This window comes from Rhizophagus irregularis, chromosome 3 (genome assembly GCF_026210795.1).
Source record: "Rhizophagus irregularis chromosome 3, complete sequence".
NCBI lineage: Eukaryota > Fungi > Glomeromycota > Glomeromycetes > Glomerales > Glomeraceae > Rhizophagus > Rhizophagus irregularis.
In genome coordinates this window covers 4574277-4598138 of record NC_089431.1, presented here as the reverse complement: position 1 = coordinate 4598138, position 23862 = coordinate 4574277, and the positions used below count along the sequence as shown (strand labels likewise).

At 27.7% G+C, this 23862-nt stretch overlaps 6 protein-coding genes across 6 annotated transcripts; 1 reads left to right on the top strand and 5 right to left on the bottom strand.

The window, feature by feature from the left end:
* Window positions 1-1987: 1987 nt before the first annotated feature.
* On the bottom strand, window positions 1988-2245 carry OCT59_021127 (uncharacterized protein; the record flags this gene model as incomplete). Its single annotated transcript, XM_066149645.1, has 1 exon — window positions 1988-2245. One exon carries the CDS (start codon window positions 2243-2245, stop codon window positions 1988-1990), a length of 258 nt encoding a protein of 85 aa, XP_065990532.1.
* A 142-nt stretch (window positions 2246-2387) lies between these two features.
* OCT59_021126 (uncharacterized protein) lies at window positions 2388-3498 on the bottom strand (the record flags this gene model as incomplete). The annotated part of the gene is made up of 2 exons (XM_066149644.1): window positions 2388-3162; window positions 3242-3498. 2 exons carry the CDS (start codon window positions 3496-3498, stop codon window positions 2388-2390), a joined length of 1032 nt encoding a protein of 343 aa, XP_065990531.1.
* A 1725-nt stretch (window positions 3499-5223) lies between these two features.
* OCT59_021125 (uncharacterized protein) lies at window positions 5224-6731 on the bottom strand (the record flags this gene model as incomplete). The annotated part of the gene is made up of 3 exons (XM_066149643.1): window positions 5224-6243; window positions 6327-6396; window positions 6475-6731. The coding sequence occupies 3 exons, from the start codon at window positions 6729-6731 to the stop codon at window positions 5224-5226; spliced, it is 1347 nt and encodes a 448-aa protein (XP_065990530.1).
* Window positions 6732-8901: 2170 nt separating this feature from the next.
* On the top strand, window positions 8902-9585 carry OCT59_021124 (uncharacterized protein; the record flags this gene model as incomplete). The annotated part of the gene is made up of 1 exon (XM_066149641.1): window positions 8902-9585. The coding sequence occupies one exon, from the start codon at window positions 8902-8904 to the stop codon at window positions 9583-9585; it is 684 nt and encodes a 227-aa protein (XP_065990529.1).
* An 8916-nt stretch (window positions 9586-18501) lies between these two features.
* On the bottom strand, window positions 18502-20174 carry OCT59_021123 (uncharacterized protein; the record flags this gene model as incomplete). Its single annotated transcript, XM_066149640.1, has 2 exons — window positions 19883-20174; window positions 18502-19789 (listed from the first exon to the last, which is right to left on the bottom strand). The coding sequence occupies exons 1-2, from the start codon at window positions 20137-20139 to the stop codon at window positions 18502-18504; spliced, it is 1545 nt and encodes a 514-aa protein (XP_065990528.1). The 5' UTR covers window positions 20140-20174.
* Window positions 20175-21767: 1593 nt separating this feature from the next.
* On the bottom strand, window positions 21768-23104 carry OCT59_021122 (uncharacterized protein; the record flags this gene model as incomplete). The annotated part of the gene is made up of 3 exons (XM_025323146.2): window positions 21768-22474; window positions 22664-22746; window positions 22848-23104. The coding sequence occupies 3 exons, from the start codon at window positions 23102-23104 to the stop codon at window positions 21768-21770; spliced, it is 1047 nt and encodes a 348-aa protein (XP_025164328.2).
* Window positions 23105-23862: the final 758 nt, after the last annotated feature.

Here is a 23862-nt window from a genome sequence, read left to right as displayed (position 1 = left end):
TACACAATCACATGATCTACCAGTAATTTTTCCACCAGTTAAAATTTAGAAATTCTCTTTAAATCTTAAAAACTATTTATCATAATAATTATGATACTGTATGGTAGTATAAACCAACTTAATTAAAAAAAAAGTCAGAATTATTACAGTTCTAATTATACTATGACTATAGCTCCCTGCCATGTTTAATGTTAACTTGTTTTATATTATCAATATTTGGGCGCAGTTTCATTTTTCAAATCAATCACGAACTATATTTATAAATAGTACTTTATATCCTCAGATGAAGATTATACCAGATGATAAATTTATAAAAAGTAAAATATCAAAAATATTCAATAAAAATTGCACTTTTGGTCCAAACTGTGTACCGTAACTGGTTTAAATTCTTCAAAATCCCTATAAAAAATAAATGTCCGGAAAATATCCAGAAAACATTTTGATATGTCTGGAAATTGTCCAGTTTTTTGACACAAACATGATGTTTAAAATTTTGATGTGTTCAGAATTTGTCCAGAATATGTCTAGTATAGGCATTCAGGATGTATTCCGGACATATAAAACTGGACAAATTCCGGACATAGTAAAATTCAGACAATTTGAACCGTACAAATTCTGGACATAACAAAATTCCGGACAAATTTTGGATGCTAGTTTCTTAAAAAAAGATAAATTAATTTTACAAAAAAATGTAAAAAGCAAGAAACTGACATTCAAAACCTTCTTTGTCGTACTAATTAAATTTGCTGAGCAGGCAAAAATACTATATATTTGTGATTTTACTTGTAGCTCAAATTCGGTGTAGATGGTATATGATCATCTTGCCAATCATCTTTTGTGACAAATTCTGGACATGACGAAATTCTGGACAGATCCCAGACAAAAATGTCCGGAAATGGTCAAAATTTGGAACATGTCCTGGACATTTTCTGGACAATGAAAATGTCCAGAATTTGTGCAATTTTTTCCGGACATTTTCCGGACACATTTTTTTTATAGGGAATTGTTTAAAATTATTTTATTAAAATAAGTATATTCTCGAATAACTTAATATTATTTAAAATGACCACTATTATCAGTTACAATATATGGATTTATAAAAACGAAAATATTTCTTTGAGTCATCTTAGGTTATTAATAGAGTCAATGGATTAACTTCAGACGAAATATTAGATAATAGAAATTTCATTTGAAGTTTTTTTGCACATTTTGCATCATGCCAATAATCCATTTTTATTTAACGTTAATACATTGGTAGATGATGTTTAATGATGGTTCATGCTTTAAGAACAATGCTCAACTTGGTTTCAGACAGCAGGTTGATATATATAAAAAAGTTAAAGAAATGTAAATTATTTTCATCGTATAAATTAAGAGAATTACAACACTGCCAGGCCCCATTCCTTATATTTATTGGACAAATATTTTTTATAGGGTATGCCTTTGCTCACCTTTTCATTGTCTTTTCTTTGGAAATTTTTATTTGTTTTATGCTTTTCAAATTTGTGTATATATTATCATAACTTAATATCTAACAACTTCATTATCTATGAATCATTTATTTAAGATCCCATGATTAGTGCTTCACAAGTTTAATTACTAGTATATGCTAAATCTAATAAGTAATATAATACTATTCAGTATTTTTTATAGATTATATAAATATTCTCGTTCTCAATTTCGCACTAGAATAAAGTTTATTGGCAAATTTTACCCGAGTTTATAGATTCAATTTGTGTATACTATTAACTATTTATTATTATAACTTCAGTCAATATATAATAACTTAGTTATCTATAAATCTTTATTTAAGTTTCGTAATTATTATTTTATAAGCTTTATTACTATTGTATAAATCCGTATTATTTTATAATAAGCGATATAAATGGAAACAATATTCATGTCATAATATATTTTTTTTTATTGAATTATATAGTGGTACTAAATTTTAATGTTTTTATACACAACTTCTTAACAAACCATTTTTTCAATTATCATTTATAATCTGAAATACCTCATATTCATCTACAGAAAATTTTTCTTCCGTATTTCTGATCTGTTTGTCATAAGAACTTTTATTAAAACAATAACTTGTTTTATTTCTAAAAGAAACTTCACCTTGAAACCCTCCATATAATATAAGATCTTTACCAAATGATGGTCCGTAATTGTACCAATTGTTTATAGCATATTTTTCATTCTTCACTCGACTAATAATATGATTTTGAATACTTTCTTTATTCATAAAAGAGAAAATAAAACTATCTTTAGCTGTACTATTATAATTACTACTATTTTTACTAGTTGTCCATTTGATCGGATTATATCCTCCAAGAATTTCATTGGTGTCTTTCACTTTAATTATTGTTACAGTACGAGATTGATCATCACATTTTATGAAATTGTTCAGCTGTAAATCCATCACGAGATCCACGAAAAATTAATTTGAATTCATATGAACTTTTCAATTCATCTGTAATTTCTAATCTATCAATCCATTTTGAGATTAATTCAGCATGTTGAGTTGTAATAATTATTGAATCTATGTTTTTGGAACTTTTGATTGGCTGCGGTTCTGACTTGTTATTTGGATTGTCCAAAAAGTATTTAATCGTATCTTCATATAACTCTTCAGGGATAATATTTTTGTATGGATATGCCTTATTCAAGAATTCTTTAGAAGTAAATTTAGTAAATTTAATAAAAGTAATACATTGTTGCAAATTATTTTTCAAGGATTTAAAATCATCATTTGAATAACATGAAGGATCCGAAGAAAGTCCAGGATTTTGAGCAATACCCCATTTAAGTACATGTTCCCAAACTTGAACTTCTCCCATTTGATGATTATCATGTTGAATAAGAGAGATTAAAGCTTTTTCAGGAATCGAAGTAAAATCAGATGAACTGAAAATTTTTTCTGGATATTTAGATATTAACTCTGTGCAAAACTTTCGAAGATCCAAGAAAGAATCATTTTCAAAGGCCATCTGGTATATTAGATTAAAATTTTGTTCTACCCAGTTTTGTTTGTTTTTAATCAAAAATGATTGTAAATGGGGAATTAATTCCTGAAGACTTAATTCGTTAGCGGCAACCAAGATCTTAATAATATCTAAAATATCATATTCTAATAAAGAAATTCTTCCACCATAAATATACCTATGATATAATGATGTGTTGGTTAAAACAAAATTTTTATTTTGTAACAATTTAGATAATTTAGTTTATTATTTCTTACCTTATAATTATTTGAAAAATATCAGGTAAAATATTTGGTAATTTAATATGTGCTAAAGTTCCATCATTTTTCTTTTTATTAGTTGATAAAATTCTTCGCAAATAAGGGGAACGATAATTTAAAATAACCATGTGGGCGCGAAATATTCTTACGTTAGGGTCATTACCAACTTCAATTGTAATGTCATAATATTCATCATCATCTAAAATTTCGAGCAAATTTTGTGATAATTTTGGTAAAAATTTATTCTCAGCCATTATTGTCAATGTTAAAATAAAGAAAAGAGTATAAGAATTTGCCAATCCTTAATTGTTTCAGCTTCTCTATATTGCAGATCTTTTGTAGCACATAATAACGGATAATTAATCGGAATCGGTTAATTTAACAGAGATTACCGATTTACGCCAAAGACCTAGTACCTAGTTTACTATATTAGATGTTTCACCAAAAAATGTTAATTAATAAAGTGATATCAATATTTGGGCGCAGTTTGATTTTAATAATTTTTTCAAATCAAATTTACTAATCATGAACTATATTTGTAAATACTTATCCTCAGATGAAGATTATAAATTTATATTTATAAAAAAAAAAAAATATTCTTTTTTAAAATAGATTTTGTTTTTGCTGGATAATTCAACGGCCATAAAATAATCTTACAGAAATAACTTAAAAAAATAGATTTTTATTTTATTATTCCCTATAAAAAATTTTATCCGTTATTTCTGTAAAAACTCCGTGAAATTGAACCTTTCACGGATCCATTCACGGAAAATGCAAATAATTCGATAAATTCCTTTTGTCAAACAGTCTTATGACTTTATATTTATTTGTAATTTTAAAATCGAACAATAAAATCGAACAATATTAAATTTAAATAAGAAAATCAAAATAAAATAAAAGAGTAGCTTCACAACTCATACTATTAAAGAAATCTAAACTAAAAGTGAAGAATCAGAAATTTTTACAGAATCGCATACCATAATTCGATAAATTCCGTGATATAAAGTTATTAATTCCGGAAATATGAGCCTTTTACGGAAAAAAGATGGAATAAAAAAAACGGATTGACTTTTTTTACAGGGATTTTATTATAAAAATATTGATTAGATGACAAATTTGCATTTATAAATCAAGGAACCAAATAACATTTATAAGACATTTTAGCAAAACATTAAACCATAAAAAATTAAAAATCATAAGTCACATTATAAATTTTGAACAAAAGTTTCAATAAAAATTGCACTTTTGGTCCAAACTGTGTATACCGTAACTGGTTTAAATTCTTCATAATTGTTTAAAATAATAAAATTATTTGTAATGATATTTTTTATAGAGGCGTAATTAAAATAAGTATATTCTCGAATAAATATTATTTAAAATGACCACATAAAAATTATTATTATCCTTATGAATAAGTTACAACCTATGGATTTATAAAAAAGAAAATTTTTTTTTTTTGAGTCATCTTAGGTTATTAATAGAGTTAATGGATTAACTTCAGATGAAATATTAGATAATACAAAAATAAAAATCCGATCTTTGACTTTGGTAGATGATGTTTTAATGGTTCATGCTTTAAGAACAATATATATACGATAATGCTAAACTTGTTTTCAGAAAGAAGGTTAATATAAAAAAAGTTAAAAAAATGCAAATTATTTTTATCGTATAAATTAAGAGAATTACAACACTACCAGGCCTTTCACTTGCTCACCTTTTCTTTAGAAATTTTTATTTGTTTTATGCTTTTTAAATTTGTGTATCATAACTTAGTATCTAACATCTTCATTGTCCATAAATCGTTTATTTAAGATCCCATGATTAGTGTTACACCAGTTTTATTACTACTATATGTTAAATCTGTATTTATAATAAGTGATATAATATTTACTGTGGCTCAATATAGAATAGTTTCTTTGAATTTTATAGTGGTACTAAAATTAATATTTTTATACACAACTTCTTAACAAACCATTTTGTCAATTATCATTTATAATCTGAAATACTTCATATTCATCTACAGAAAATTCTTCTTCCGTCTTTCTGATCTGTTTGTCATAAGAACTTTTACAACAACGACTTTTCTTATTTTTAAAAGAAACTTCACTTTGAAACCCTTCATATAATGTAAGATCTTCATTACCAAATGATGGTCCGTAATTAAACCAATTACATATAGCATATTTTTCATTCTTCACTCGACTAATAATATGATTTTCAATATTTTCTTTATTTATAAAAGAGAAAATAAAACTATCTTTAGTAGTACCATGACAATTAATAGAATTATTACTATTTTTCCATTCAATCGGGTTATATCCTCCAAGAATTTCATTGGTGTCTTTCACTTTAATTATTGTTACAGTACGAGATAGATTATCACATATTTTATGAAACTGTCTGGCTGTAAATCCATCTCGAGATCCACGAAAAATTAATTTGAATTCATATAAGCTTTTCGATTCATCTGTAATTTCTAATCCATCAATCCATTTTGAGATTAATTCAGCATGTTGAATTGTAATGATATTTGAATCAATACCCTTAGTATTTAATTCTTTAATAATCTGTGGTTCTGATTTTTTTCTTGGTACATAATCATGATCCAAAAAATATTTGACTAAATTTTCACACATCTCATCAGGAATAATCTTTTTATACGGATATACCTCATTCAGGAATTCTCTAGAAGTAAATTCAGTAAATTTAATTAAAGGAATAAAATGTTGTAAATCATTTTTCAAAACATTAAAATCATCATTTGAATAACTTGAAGGGTCTGACGAAAGTCCAGGATTTTTTGCAATACCCCATTTAAGTACATGTTCCCAAACTTGAACTTCTCCCATTTGATGATTATCATGTTGAATAAGAGAGATTAAAGCTTTTTCTGGAATCGAAGTAAAATTAGATGAACTGAAAATTTTTTCTGGATGTTTAGCTATTAACTCTGTGCAAAACTTTTGAAGATCCAAGAAAGAATCATTTTCAAAGGCCATCTGGTATATTAGATTAAAATTTTGTTCTCAATCAAAAATGATTGTATATGGGGAATTAATTCCCGAAGACTTAGTTCATTAACGGCAGCCAATATCTTAATAATATCTAAAATATCATAATCAACTAAAGAAATTTTTCCGCCATAAATATACCTAAAATATAATAATGCGTTAATTAAAAAATTTTACAAATAATCACTTTATTATAAAATTTAGTTTATTATTTCTTACCTTATAATTATTTGAAAAATTTCAAGTAAAATTTTCGGTAATTTGATATGTGATAAAGCTCCATCATTTTTCTTTTTATTAGTTGATAAAATTCTTCTAAAATATGGAGAACGATAATTTAAAATAACCATATGAGCACGAAAAATTTTCACGTTAGGGTCATTACCAACTTCAATTATAATATCATAATATTCTTCATCGTCTAAAATTTCAAGTAAATTTTGTAATAATTTTGGTAAAAATTTATTATCCGCCATTATAATTATCAATATTAAAACGAAAGAAAAAAAGAATAAAAGAGTACAAGAATATTGGGAATCCTAATTTGTGAAATAGTTTCAGCCTTTTAAATTGCAGGTTTTTGTAGTACGAAATAATGGATCCGGTCCGATGATCTTCCCAGTAATTGTCAACAGTCATGTGAATTTTGATGCAGACCGAATTTAAACTTTGATTGGACTTTGCTACCATTGAATGAGTTAACTGTTCTGAGTCCTGTAATTTTGATCAATCGGACCGAACTAAATTTACATGACCTTTTTTTTCTTGTATTTAATAATTATTAGTTGTAGATTTAAATAAATATTTTTATACAATAAAATGTTTAAAAACTTATAACAAAAAATTAATTGCATCTTAATTTTATTGAAACAAGAGGTTTCTAGCAATTTATACTATATCATCTACTAAAAGCATTATCTCACTAAATATTTAATAATAAAAAAAAAAATATTTTTTAGTACTAACTCTCATTAATCGGATCCAAGTTATTTTAAGCGAATCACTGGATCGCATAGTCCAATGATTCGGACCCAAATTCACATGACTGTGCTAAAAATTAACATGACTGGACTTAGATAGATCATCAGGCCGGACGCCGTAACCTCTAATTAACCGGTGTAATGCCGTAGTATATCTAGTAAATTTATTAATTGTGAGGCGCAGTATTACATTTAGTCTTAGTGTATAAAATTTTAACTTATTTTTATTTTTATTTTAATTGGACCGAAAAGTCGTTAAACTATTAGTCATGAGAATCAAGGATAATTGGTCCGTGATGACCTTAAACTATTAGTCACGAGATTTAAGGATAAATGAGGATCCGAAAGATACTAAATTGAATGAAATCAAGTGATCTGAGGTGTCAAGTGATTAATTTGTTGATCACTACGTTAATATTATAAATCATAATTCAGGTGTTTATGATGATCAAATGGATACAAAATTAAGATAATGGAAATACTTTAAAACAATGGAAATGCTTTAATAATTTAAATCCATGAATCGAAATTATGAATTTAGTTACACAAAAACAAACATAAAAGGGCGTGAAGATCACCTTTTGGAAAGGACAGAGAGAGAAAATTAGACGAATTTTGTTATGAATTATTTATTTTGTTATTTAATGTTATTAAACCAAGCATATTATTGTATTTATTTATATTATTAATAAAGAGTAATTTTGTTAATACCTGAGGTGGCAAACATAATTCTCTATGGGCTCAGGTGTTACAAGTGGTGCATGCTCCGAGAAAGGAAAAGTGATCATCCTCACATGATCACTACAGGTTATAAGTATAGGATCTCTGAGAAAAGAAAATGATCACCCCCACGTGATCATTAGAAGTTACAAATAAAGGATCGACGAAGTTAAGGAATTATAAAATTAAAAGTTCTAAGTCTTGGTTAAAAAAAAAAAAAAAAAGAATTTAAGGTGTATTAACGTTAAATTTTAATAAAATAAAGTTAAATATTTTAAAGGATACGTGAAAATAATGGTTACCAAGGTAAAAGGTATTAATTTGGGTAAGTATGACCATAAATGTATAAAGAGATAATGTTAAGAATTAAATTTTTGATCTAACTTGACCACCGGCTGATAAGTCAATGAAAAATTATTATTATAATAATTTTCATACATATGAACCAAATATGTATGGTAGTAATTGATTATCAAGGGAAATGCGAGGCTAATCAAGTTAGAAGGGGTTTTAATAGAAAATTGTAAATAAGTTCCATGAATTAAGGATTAAAAATAATTTTTATAAATAATTGAGGTTAAGTTAAGGATAAAAAGTGTACCCAAAAAACCGACACTATAAATACGATGGTAGGGTAATTCTGTGTGAACTCAATTGAGGTTTTCTGTGTGATCAATTGAGAATAATTCTGTGTGAACTCAATTGAGGTTTTCTGTGTGATCAATTGAGAATAGTTCTGTGTGAGCTTTTTCTGTGTGAACTCAATTGAGGTATTCTGTGTGATCAATTGAGAATAGTTCTGTGTGAACTTCCAAAAACAATTCTGTGTGAGGGTACCCAAGAAGAATCATGATTAACGTTAACAAAAATTAAAATAATATTTGCTGGACAAATGTATTCAAGGAAAGTTATAAGAAGGTGAGGAATTCGATCTCTCACCCATAAAATGGAATACAAAATCAATTTAACAAAAGAGGATTCAGAAAAATATTTGTGTAAAGGAAAAGGAATTAAATTAAAAATTTATAATGAAGATAATAAGGCCATCAGTCTAAAGACTATCTATGATGTTAGACCACCCAAGAAGAAAAAAAAGAGATGTTTGACTTGTGATAATAGAGAACATGTGAAAAGGACCAAAAGTGAGAATAAAGTGGAAAGATTTATAAATGAATTGTTGACACCGATAAATGTGGAAGACCTATTGATACCAGAAATACAAAATGTAGAAATTCATGATGTTGAAAAATTAGTAGAAAGATACATCAGTCTTGGAAATACAAATGGTAAAAACATCTTAATATGGTACAATATTGGACAAATTTTTGAACGAGAAATTAAAGCAAGAATAAATCAAACAAAGCCGGACCAGACAGCTAGAGAAGAATTATATGATGAAATGATGGAATTTATAGTTAATGAAAGTACTGATGAAAAACAAAAGAAAAAGGAAGCATTAAGGAAAAGGATGCAAGGAGCTATAAAAATATATAAACTTTTTACTGAAATTGGTCAAGATAAGATATATAGAGTAAAGGAAACATTTGTAACGACTATTATAAAATTGACAAATCCGGAAATACAACAAATAATCGGACAAATCAAATATGGATTCACACTCCAACCTTAGGTTGGGAATTTTAAGGAAAAATATAAATTTATTTGTACAAACCTGTAAACTACCATACTCAGTAATGAACAAATGAGGTAAAGGCAAGCCCAGTATAGGTCAAATAAAATATAAAAGAAGGATAAAAAGTAAAAGACGCGAAAATTTTTAGAGAATTTTATTAAAAATGGAATGGTACCATGTTTGGAACGCTGGATATATAAACCATAAAACAAGAACATGACCTAGGAGTGATAGAACCAGAGGAATGTTTAGCATGTGAAATATGTAATCCAATAGAAAGAGAAGTATCAGCAGCATTCAAGAAATTTTGGGATGCTTTATTTAAATTTGAGGATACAATACTAATGTACAATAATGTAACACATAAAGAATTATTGAATTTATTAAGTATGGACAATAGAGAAAGGGAGGACACAATACATAAAGGAAAATGTAGGAATATAGTAGATAGAATAATTGAATCAATAAGGTACAGACAACAACCGAAAATGAAGGAAAAAGGATTGAGAATAATAATTGTAGTAATTGTAAGGGATTGTATTGAAGGAAACTTAGAAAATGAAGTATTTGATCGATTAATTGGATGCCCAGAAATAATGGAACATGGATATATTTTAGAAGATTGGGACGTTGAAAATAGATTTCAAAAATTTTGGGAATGGTATAACACAATATTGGAAAATGATACGAAAGTAAAGCATGTAGGACCAGGTGCAATGGTAGAATTTAGAAAATTGTTATACATGGAAGAAAGAATAACTGAATTAGGAGGATATGAGATGTTTGCCCTAATACAAAGCATTGAACACGAAGAACCTGAGTTATCAATTGAGGAATATGTCCAGAGGTTGGGTAAATATAAACAAAAGACAATACAAAGATTTATTGACACCAAACAATTTACAAGGGAACCCGAGGACCCAGAAAGTGATAGCCCTGAAAGTTATGAATTAGAGGACAGTGATGGTAGTATACATTATGAAGCAAAAATAGAGGATGATGTCGAATGGACAGTGAAATTATTAAAAAGAAAAATTGAAGAAATGGGTGGAAGGTTTACTGATAAAGATATACAAAGAATGTGGGACCTAAGGATAAGGATAGAATTGATATTAACAGAGGACTTTTTAGGTACATTTTTCGAATTAATGAGACTAAGTGATGAAAAATTAAAAGATGAAATAAATGAATGGTTAACAAAAGAAACATTAATATGTGGAAATTGTAGGAATAGAAAGTTACCTGATATGATAGCAGACATTGGACAATGTAAAAATTGTGAACAAAAAGAATTATTAGAATTAAAGGATGACTTAGAAAAATTAGGATACGAATTAAATGTGTCAGAAATAGAAAGAATGAGAAAATTCAGGATAAGCAATAGTATAATATTAACAATGGAATTTATGGAAAAATATTTCCAGGAAATTGATACGAATGACAAAGAATTAAGGATAAAATTATATGAATGGATAAATGAAAATACCACATTTTGTGATGAATGTGGAATAAGATGGATGAACAATAAATTTAACGAAGGAAAAACCAAGTGTAGGGATTGTGAGAATGATGAAAATGAAATTGATATCAGGGTCAAAAGATTAAAACAAATATGTGATGATAATAAAATAGAAATAACTGATGGAGAGTTATTAAGATTAATCAGTATGGGATATACTGATGGAGAAATATTGGATCAAGAATTTATTGAAATATTCCAAGGAAATAAAAATGATTTGGAGAAAAATTTAAAACGGATATTGGATAAATTTCTAAAACAACAAGCTGGAATTGAGGATAGTGAAAGCAGTGGAAATGAATCTGATAATGAAAAATCTGATGGATCTGAAAAAGAATCAGATGGATCTGGAAAAGACGGAGAAATTTTAAATCCAAATGATACCGATAACAATGAAAATTTTGAAGAACCTTATGAAGAAAACATTATAAATAGACCTGGTTTTGACTCAAGTGAAAGTTCAGAATCAAACTCTGAGGATAAAAGTGAAATATCTGATTATAATATAGAAAATTTATTTGAAACACCTTTAACACCACCGATACCACCAATTCTACCAATAGTACCAATAATTATGGGAGCAACAAGAGCTGAAGTAAGGGAAGATTTTAGAGCGGCTTTACTAGCAGCAACGGGACATGATATAGGAGGTAATTGGGCTGGATTAGTCGCAGCCAACCCATTAGCAAATGCAATTGAGGATGCAGGAAATGTAGCTGGAGGAATAATTAGTATGCCACAATTTTATGGAAGGGAAGAAGAAGACATAAACGATTGGGTAAGACAATTTGAAACAGCATTTACTGCTATAGGAAAAGCAGCAGGAGTAAATGGAGCTAGACAAGCAGCAATGGCAGCTACCTGTTTGAAAGGTGCAGCAGCACAATGGTATAATGAAAAGAAGGAAGCAAACAATGGTCATTTGGTAAATTGGCAAGATAACGATAATGATAATGATTTAAAACATAGGATTAAACAAAGATTTACCAGGGAAGATGTTAGAAAAAGGAAAATGTTAGAATTAAGGAAAATAACACAAGGAGTAAATGAAAATGTTGAGGCATATACGATAAGGTTTAGACAAATATTAAGGATAGCTACCAGAGGTCATGCATTAGATGATGAATTACAAGTGGATAATTATATCGAAGGATTAACACCAACATTGGGATATCAAGTCAGAAGACAAAACCCAGCAAATTTAAATGATGCAGTGAATACAGCAAGAAGAGAAGAGGAAGCTACTAATGAATTAATAAGAAAGACACATGGTATATCAGTTAGTACCCAAAGAAAAGGAATCGATATACAAGATGACAAGCCAAAGAATATATTTGAAAAACCATTGGAGAAAAATTATGAGGATGACCTTGCCGACATGTTTAAAAAATTAGAGGTAAAACTAGTAAATCAACTTGGAGGGCAAAAGAGACCACCAAACAATAATAATAGACAAGGACCACCACCTCGAGCATGTTATAATTGTAAACAACCAGGACATTATGCAAATGAATGTAGGGTAAATAATGGTCAAAGAAACTATGGAAGACCAAATAATCAAAATTATAATAGAAGATCAAATAACTATAATGGAAGACCAAATAACTATAACAGACCACCAAACCACCAAAACAATAATCGAGGATTCAATGTAGTGGAATATGATAATTATAATGACCAATATGACCAATATGATTATGATAGTCAGGATTATCAGGATAATTATGACCAAGGATATAGTTATGATGACCCGTATTACCAAGATAATGATGTAACATTTAACCATGTTGATCAAGATTTTTATACTGGTGAAAGACAAACGAGAAGTAACATAAAAAATAGGTCAAGTAATCGAGATATAGATATGGAGATTGACCAAGAACAAACACGAAGAAGGAATGATAAATATGCAAGCCAAGAGGAAAAGGCAGCAGCATTACCAAAAAGAGGATTCACTGATGAAAGTCTGAGGAAAGCACAAGAAGCAAGGAGAAATAATAATACATGTGGAAATTGTGGACGAAGAGGTCACTATGCAAAACAATGTAAAAATGAACGTGTTGAAGGTATTCATAGGACAAGCGCATTTCAAAGAAATATACCAAAATATAACGTATTAGAGGATATGAAAAGTACCAGAGCAAATGCAACTTTTTCACAAATTATAGATATGAGCCCAGAACAAAGAAAAATATATTATGATGGTATGAGAAGGTATCCACAAACGGATTGACTACAAGAATCAATGAACAACATTGAGGCAGAACACTTAACTGCATTAAGGGGTAAATTAATAATAAACCAAGAATTAAAGGACGTAATGTTTGATACAGGAGCAGCAGTAAATGTAATAACTAGTCAGATAATGGATGAAATGGACCTAAAAATTGAGGAACCAAGTACAGTAAGATGTGTGATGATAAATGAGGATAAATTAGCATCTAGGGGTACCACGACAATATACATACAATTTGGGGATAAGGAAATACCCATTAAGGTTGAAGTAATTGATTCAGGAAAAAACGAAATTGTGTTAGGAAATGGAGTATTAGATATGTTCAAAGCAAATATAGATTACACAGATAAAACAATAATAATTAGAATGAATGATGAAACTATGGATATACCAGTAAAATACACACAAAGGACCATTAAAGGGTTTGAAGAAACATTTGATGAAGAGGAAATATTAGAAGAATTATACCAGGATGAATTGTATAACATATATGAAGATGACCATGAAGGTCAGGAAGATGAAAATTTTAAAGTATAAGTCTTGGTCAGAATGATACTGAAGAGACGATAAAGAAGCACAAAAGTGACCATGAAAAATTTACTGAAAAATTTAAAGTAGGGGACATAACCAATGAACAAAAAGGTAAATTAAAGGTATTAGTAGAAAAATATAAGGATATATTTGAGTACGATGGTGAAAAATATAATAGGACAAACCTAGTAAAACATGAAATCAGATTAAAAGTGGGTACTGAACCAATAGCCCAAAAGAGGTACAAAGAAAATGATGAAAAAGGTAAATTCATCAGAAAAGAGGTTGACGAGATGTTAAAAATGGGAAAAATTAGAGAATCTAGAAGTCCATGGTCTTCACCAGTGACTCTAGCAGGGAAAAAGTCAGGAAATTATAGATTTTGCATCGACTATAGAAAATTAAATAAAGTTACAATAACAGATGCATATCCATTACCGAGGATTGATGAACAATTAGAAAGGATAAGTTCAGGAAAATGGTTTACCAGTCTAGATTTAGCATCAGGGTTTAATCAGATAGAAATGGCTGAGGAAGATATTGAGAAAACAGCATTCATATGCTCAGCAGGATTATATGAATATAATGTCATGCCATTTGGGTTAACAAATGCGCCTGCAAGTTTTCAAAGGTTAATGGATAAAGTATTAAAGGAGTACCTAAATGAATTTGTGATAGTATACATTGATGATATAATGATATATTCGGAAAATTTTGAAGACCACCTAAAACACATAAAGTTAGTGTTAGAAAAATTAAAGGAAGCCAGTTTAATACTAAAATTAAAGAAATGTATATTTGGAAAAACAGAAATAGAATTTTTAGGACATGTAGTTGGTAAAAATGGATTAAAACCAAGTCCAGGAAAGGTTGAAAAGATACAAAAATTAACAGCACCTATAAATATAAAAGGTGTAAGGTCAATATTAGGGTTATGTACGTATTATAGAAAATTTATTAAAGATTTTTCAAAAATAGTAAAACCAATAACATCTTTATTGAGAAAAGATGAAAAGTTTGAATGGGGCATCAAACAACATGAAGCATTAGAAATATTAAAAAGGAAATTAACCGAAGAACCGGTGTTAAGACAACCAGATTGGTTAAGGAAATTTATATTAATTACAGATGCTTCAGGAATAGGATTAGGGGCAGTGTTAGCTCAAAAAGATGATAAAGGTCAAGAATATGTAATAGAATATGCCAGTAAAAGTTTAAACAGGACAGAACAAAGATGGCCAATAACCGAACAAGAATGTTATGCAATTGTATGGGGAATACAACATTTCCATAAATACTTGATCAATAGAAAATTTGAGGTAGTAACAGACCATGCAGCTTTGAAGGGATTAATGACTGCAAAAGTACCAAAAGGAAAGAGATCAAGATGGGTCATGGAATTGGAACAGTATGATTTTGAAATAACCCATAGACCAGGAAAAGAAAATAAAAATGCAGATGCCTTATCAAGAATAATATAAATAGATGGGTAAAAGAGTTACTTTTCAAAAATAAAATGGGACCTAAAATAATAATCATATGTGGAGTTGATGGTACTGGAAAAACATTCATCGTAAATAAACTTATAAAAGAATTTGAAAAAGTAGGACAAAGTGTGAGGTTTAACACCTTTAAAAGGAGAAGAGAGGACAATGATAAGTATAAAATACCAAAGAAAGGTATAGAATGGGAATTCAGGAAGGAAGTTGTTGAACAAATCAACAGGAGAATGGAAGAACATGATAATGAGGATTGGTTAATATTGGATAAAAGTCCTTATAGTGAGTACTTTTATCAACAGACACCATCATTTGATAGAGGATACATATCAAGATATGAGAACCACTTACTGGAAAAGGAAATATTTAGAAATAAAAGGATAATTGATGAATCAATAGTGATATTTTTAGAAAATGAAAAATGTTGGGAAAATTACAAAGGTAGAGAATATTCGAAAAAGGATCAAAGACATAAAACATCATACCCATTGTTAAATGAAGAAAGATATATGGAGATGGTGAAATCATTTAAAGAATGTCAAGATATTTACGAAGGAGAAAAATATGCTAATATTAAAATATCAAATAATGACACAGATTGGGAAAGAGTATATAATAAAATAATAGAATTAGATGGAGATAAACCACCAATAGAGGTTAAAAATGTTGAGATTAAGGATAACATCAGAGTAACTGATGGTAAAAAGCATATTGTGAAAAATGGTAAAAACATCAGAATAATAGAAGACTTTGAAAAGATGGGAGCACTATATTTAGCTCACAGTCATGAATTATCGGCACATATGGGAATCAAAAGTACTTATGATAATTTAAAAGATAAATATTATTGGGAAAATATGCTGAATGATGTTGAAAGATATGTAAGGACATGTGATGAATGTCAAAGAAGAGGAAAACCACAAGGGAAAAATGAATTACACCCAATTAAAGTAGTAGAACCATGGTATCAAATCGGGATTGACTTTGTTGGACCATTGAACATGACAGCAAATGGTAATAAATACATCATAGTAGCAATGGATTATTTTACAAAATGGCCAGAAGCCAAAGCGGTAAAAGAAGCAACTGCTAAAGAGGTATCAAAATTTATTTATGAAGACATCATTTGTAGACATGGATGCCCAATGAAAATATTGAGTGATAGAGGAAGTCATTTTAATAATGAAATGATTAAAGAATTAATGGAAAAATTCAAAATTAAATGGAATTTTTCTACAAGTTATCATCCGGAGACAAATGGATTGGTTGAAAGATTCAATCGAACATTAGGTCAAGCATTAGCAAAATTATCAACTAAGGATGATTGGGATCAAAAGATAGCACCCATATTATTCGCCTACAGAAATAGAAAGCACAGTTCAACAAAAATTCGACCATTTTATCTAACATATGGAAGAAACGTACGGACAATAATGGATGAAGATATCAAAGGAATCAACCTAAGTGACAGAATAGTTGGATTATTAGAAGAATTACCAAAAATCCGATATGGAGCCAAAGAACAAATATTAAAATCTCAAATAAAACAAAAAGAGTATCATGACAGAAAAATAATTAAAGAACATACCTTTGGAATTGGAGATAAAATACTACTTTATGATAAAGCCAAAGCACAACAATTATCTGGAAAATTGGAATCAAAATGGTTGGGACCATTTTACATTCATGAAATACTACCGAATGGAGCTTATAGAATTAAAAATATTAAAGGTGTCATCAAGAAGATACCTGTAAATGGAGAATTATTAAAGACTTACCATACACCGATGAGTAAATGATAACTATCATCAATGGACTTAGAAAAATAAAGATAATTTATAATCATGTGAAATAAAATCACATGACATAAAAATAATTTTCGAAAATAGGAAAAACTAATGAAAATTTCCTAAGAAAGACCGAAGTGAAATCCGGTACAGGAAAACCGTAGACTTAACAAACACATGATAAACCGCAGATGTAGACGCAGCAAAAAGGAATATTTAAAACGCAGCTGAGTCAAGTGACAATGCATGTTTGATTTAGTGGTATAATTCGCACCTACCACTTCGAGACACGAGTTCGATTCTTAGAATAAATTTAATGTGGGCATTAAATTTTTATGCGGGGGATAGTTGTAATGCCGTAGTATATCTAGTAAATTTATTAATTGTGAGGCGCAGTATTACATTTAGTCTTAGTGTATAAAATTTTAACTTATTTTTATTTTTATTTTAATTGGACCGAAAAGTCGTTAAACTATTAGTCATGAGAATCAAGGATAATTGGTCCGTGATGACCTTAAACTATTAGTCACGAGATTTAAGGATAAATGAGGATCCGAAAGATACTAAATTGAATGAAATCAAGTGATCTGAGGTGTCAAGTGATTAATTTGTTGATCACTACGTTAATATTATAAATCATAATTCAGGTGTTTATGATGATCAAATGGATACAAAATTAAGATAATGGAAATACTTTAAAACAATGGAAATGCTTTAATAATTTAAATCCATGAATCGAAATTATGAATTTAGTTACACAAAAACAAACATAAAAGGGCGTGAAGATCACCTTTTGGAAAGGACAGAGAGAGAAAATTAGACGAATTTTGTTATGAATTATTTATTTTGTTATTTAATGTTATTAAACCAAGCATATTATTGTATTTATTTATATTATTAATAAAGAGTAATTTTGTTAATACCTGAGGTGGCAAACATAATTCTCTATGGGCTCAGGTGTTACACCGGTATTGTAATTCGGTTAACGGTTGCTGATTTTTTGTCTGATAGGACATTTTACTGACATTATATTTCACCTAGTATTCCATTTTATTGATAGAAATTATACCAAAAATATTACATGAAAATTATGAATTTATATTACATTATTATCAATATTTTATTAATGCTCTACTCAATTTAATCGCTACAACTTGACCTTTATAATTTTCTATATACGTTTGTTTATTTTCAAATTACGTAAACAATTAATTTAACAAATTTGGAATAACTAATACTTACAAGTATTTATCTTCAAATGAGAATTAATACGCCAAATAATAATTTATTATATTTATGTCACACTATAGTATTATTTATTTTTTTTTTCAATCCATTTTATCAATTATTATTTATAATTTGAAATACTTCATATTCTTCTACAGAAAAATATTCTTTTGTCTTTCTGATTTGTTTTTCATAAGAATCTTCATAGTAACAGTAACTAGTTTTATTGCTAAAAGAAACTTCACCTTCACGACCTTCATAAATTATAAGATCTCCACCACCAAATGATGGTCCGTAATGGTGCCAATAATTTATAGCATAATTTTCATTCTTTACTCGACTCAAAATGTAACTTTCTACTCTTGTTTTATCAAAAGAGAATATAAAACTATCATCAGTAATTCCATATCCATTATCAGATTTCCATTTAATCGGATTATATCCTCCAAGAATTTCATTAGTGTCTTTCACTTTAATAATCGTTACAGTATTAGATTGATCATCACATATTTCATGAAATCGTTCAGCTGTGAATCCATCCCGAGATCCACGAAGAATTAACTTGAATTTATATGAATTTTTCAACTCATCTGTGTTCTCTAATCTATCAATCCATTTTGAGATTAATTCAGCATGTTGAATTGTAATAATTATTGAATCTATGTTTTTAGAACTTTTAGCTAATTGCGGTTCTGACTTATTATTTGGATTGTCAAAGTATTTAATCTTTTTGTATGGATATTGATTTTTAATTATTTTGGAATCGACTATTTTTTTAGTTGGATGTTGATTTTTGGAATCGACTATTTTTTTCGTTGATGGCCTATAATCGTTATCCAAAAATAGTTTTAATAATTCTACATATAACTCATTGGGTAGGATTTTCCTATAAGGAAACACATTTTTCAAGAATTCTCTTGGGGTTAAATCAAAGAATTTCATAAAAGGAATACATTGTTGCAAAGTATTTTTTAAAGCATTAAAATCGTCATTTGAATAATATGAAGGATCCGAAGAAAGCCCAGGATTTTGAGCAAAACCCCATTTAAGTACATGCTCCCAAACTTGAACTTCAGTCATTTGATGATTATCATGTTGAATAAGAGAAATTAAAGCTTTTTCTGGAGTCGAAGCAAAATCAGACGAATTGAAAATTTTTTCTGGATGTTTAGATATTAACTCTGTGCAAAACTTTTGGAGATCCAAGAAATTATTATTTTCAAAGCTCGTCTGGTATATTAGGTTAAAATTTTGTTCTATCCAATTTTCTTTGTTTTCAATCAAAAACGATTGAATATGAGGAATTAATTCTTGAAGACTTAGTTCATTAGCGGCAACCAAGATTTTAACAATATCTAAAATATTATATATTACTAGAGAAATTCTTCCGCCATAAATATATCTAGAATGTAATAATAATACGTTAACTAAAAAAATTTTTTTTTTTTACAAAAATAATGACTTTTATATAATAATTTAGTTTGTTATTTCTTACCTTAAAATTATTTGAAAAATTTCAGGTAAAATATTCGGTAATTTAATATGCGTTAAAGTTCCATCATTTTTCTTTTTATTAGTTGATAAAATTCTTCTCAAATAAGGAGAACGATAATTTAAAATAACCATATGAGCACGAAAAATTTTTACGTCAGGGTCATTACCAACTTCAATTGTAATGTCATAATATTCATCATCATCCAAAATATCGAGTAAATTTTGTGATAATTTTGTTAAAAATTTATTCGTTGCCATTATTGTCAATGTTAAAATAAAGAAAGAATTTTGCCAATCCTTAATTCGTGAAATGGGTTCAGTTTTCTTATATTGCAGATCTTTTGTAGCACATAACGGATAATTAATCGGAATCGGTTATCAATTATTGGGCGCAGTTTGATTTTAATAATTTTTTTAAATCAAATTTATTAATCACGAACTATATTTATAAATACTTCACTATCCTCAGTTGAAGATTATATCAGATGATAAATTTATAAAAAATATTCTCTCTTAAAATAGATTTTGTTTTTACTGGATAATTCAACGGCACGGCCATAAAATAATCTTACAGAAATAACTTAAAAAAAATAGGTTTTTTATTATTTTATTATAATAATATCGGTTAGATGACAATATAATAATTTAAAAATTTTTTTTTCTTGAAATTCTCACGAGGATGGATAAAAAAAAATTATTATTATTATAAAAAGTCTATTATTATTGGAATAAAAGTCTATTGTTAGTTAAAAAGGTATATTAATAGTTTTATGATCATAATAGTAATAGTTATTTCAAGGTTGCGCCGTGAAAATCATTGATAACTATTAATATATGAATTGATAACAGGCTATAATTTCCATCATTCGTTCATCGTTCACAACGTATTTTCTATTAATATCTAAATAATAAATATTAATAAATATATTTAGTGATAATTAAACCAACAAAATTAACGAAATTAAAAATTATCATCAATACGGTCACAAGATTATAAAATTCATTGTTGACGACACAGTCGACACACTCAAATATGAGAAAATGATTCAGGTCACCTTTATATGAAGGATAATTTCATTCATAAATAGTGACATGTTATTATAATTTATAAAACAAGTTAAAAACAAGCGTTATGATTATAATAAAAATATTTTTTGCAATAACTACAGATGAAATATTAGATAGAAATTTCATTTAAAGTTATTTTGCAACATTTTGCGTCATGCCGATCCATTTTTATTTATTAATTCAAAAATAAAATCCGATCTTTTACTTTGGTAGATGATGTTTTAATGGTTCATGCTTTAAGAACAATATATATATATAATGTTAAACCTGTTTTCAGATAGCAGGTTAATATAAAAAAAGTTAAAAAAATGCAAATTATTTTCATCGTATAAATTAAGAAAATTACAACACTACAAAGTTGTCTTTTCTTTGGAAATTTTTATTTGTTTATGCTTTTTAAATTTGTGTATATATTATCATAACTAAGTATCTGACAACTTCATTATCCATAAATCGTTTACTATTTAAGATCCCGTGATTACTGTTTCACAAGTTTTATTACTATATCGATATGTTTAAATCTTTATTTATAATAAGGTGATATAAATATTTATGTCCCAATATAGAATAGTTTCTTTGAAGTTTATAGTGGTACTAAAATTTAATATTTTATACACAACTTCTTGACAAACTAATTATTCATTTATGATCTGAAATATCTCATATTCTCCTACAGAAAAATCTTCTTTCGCCTTTCTTATATGATTTTCATAAGAATTTTTACAACAATAACTTGTCTTATTATTAAAAGAACTTTTATCTATATTCCCTTCAAATATCATAAGGTCTCCATTACCAAATGATGGACCGTATTTATCTCAATAATTTATAGCGAATTTTTCATTCTTTACTCGACTAATTATATGATTTTTGATATTTTCTTTATTCATAAAAGAGAAAATAAAACTATCTCCAGTAGTACCATGATAATTACTAATATTATTCTTAGTATTTTTATTCTCACTTTTCCATTCAATCGGATTATATCCTCCAAGAATTTCATTGCTGTCTTTCACTTTAATTATTGCTACAGTACGAGATCGATTATCACATACTTCATGAAATCGTTTAGCCGTAAATCCATCCTGAGATCCACGAAGAATTAATTTGAATTTATATGAATTTTTCAACTCATCTGTGATCTCTAATTTATCAATCCATTTTGAGATTAATTCAGCATGTTGAGTTGTAATTATTTTAGAATCAATAACTTTTTTATTTGATGGTTTATGATTATTATTCAAAAATAGTTTTAATAAATCAATATATAACTCATTGGGTAGAATTTCTCTATAAGGAAACACATTTTTCAAAAATTCTTTTGAGGTTAAATTAAAGAATTTTATAAAAGGGATAAATTGTTGCAAAGTACTTTTTAAAGCATTAAAATCTTCATTAGAATAATGTGAAGTATCCGATGAAAGTCCAGGATTTTGAGAAATACCCCATTTAAGTACATGTTCCCAAATTTGAACTTCCCTCATTTGATAATTATCATGTTGAATAAGAGAGATTAAAGCTTTTTCTGGAATCGAAGTAAAATCAGATAAATTGAAAATTTTTTCTGAATGTTTAAATATTAACTCTGTGCAAAACTTTTAGAGATCCTCATTTTCAAAGCTTATCTTGTAAAATAGATTAAAATTTTGTTCTATCCAGTTGTTTTTGTTTTCCATTAAAAATGATTGTAAATGGGAAATTAATTCCTGAAGACCTAGTTCATTAGCAGCAACCAAGATCTTGATGATATCTAAAATATCATATTCTACTAAAGAAATTTTTCCTCCATAAATATATCTTAGAATGTAATAATAAATAATACGTTAATTAAAAAAACTTTTTTTTTTTTTTACAAAATAATAATCTTTTTTTATAACAATTAGTTTGTCATTTCTTACCTTATAATTATTTGAAAAATTTCAGGTAAAATATTTGGTAATTTGATATGTGATAAAGTTCCATCATTTTTCTTTTTATTAGTTGATAAAATTCTTCTCAAATATGGAGAACGATAATTTAAAATAACCATGTGAGCGCGAAATATTTTTACGTCAGGGTCATTACCAACTTCAATTATAATATCATAATATTCATCATCATCCAAAATTTCGAGCAAATTTTGAGATAATTTTGGTAAAAATTTATACTCAGCCATTATTATTATTATCAAGAGATATAGAATAAAAAAGAATATAAAAATTCTTAGTTTGTGAAGAATGTTATGCTAAACGATAAAATTTGGGTTGGAGTGGCTTTATTAGGATTTATTCAAGTGACTTATCATCGATCTTGATTAAGTTTCATCTGAACTGGAACAATAACAATTATTTTTAGTATTCAAAGAGCGTTCAACGCCAAGATTTTTTGCCAGAATTATGTAATAATAAAAAATAATATTAGGATTTTGGAATTTCCCACAATGAAATCCATTTTAAATAGTCGATTTATTTTATGAAGTAATAAAAACATGGAGAAATAAAATCGTAAAATCGTAAATTAATCTGTTGACTCCCCCTTTTTTATTTTCCTTAGTTAGAAATGGATACATACATGTAGATATGAAGGGAACTTTTGTAATTTTGTAACTATACTTGAATCCTGCAATCCAAAATCAAAATTATTCGTTTTATGGGAAAATCTCGAAAATATTGTAATTGGCGTAAATTATCTTTAAAAGTCTAATGCGTTTGTATTAATAATTATTTGTTTATTCTAGTTTGGATGAAATTCCCATAACCTGATGGTGTGTGTGAATTATCAAAACTCAACTTCGCGTCAATTTGATCTAATAAATTCCCAATTAGGTCGACAATGAGGTTCAATCTTATATTTTTTTGGTTTAGTCAAACCCACACGCTTAAATTGCCGATCATGTAGCGAGATTCTTACAGTAAATACTGTAAGCTAGATTAA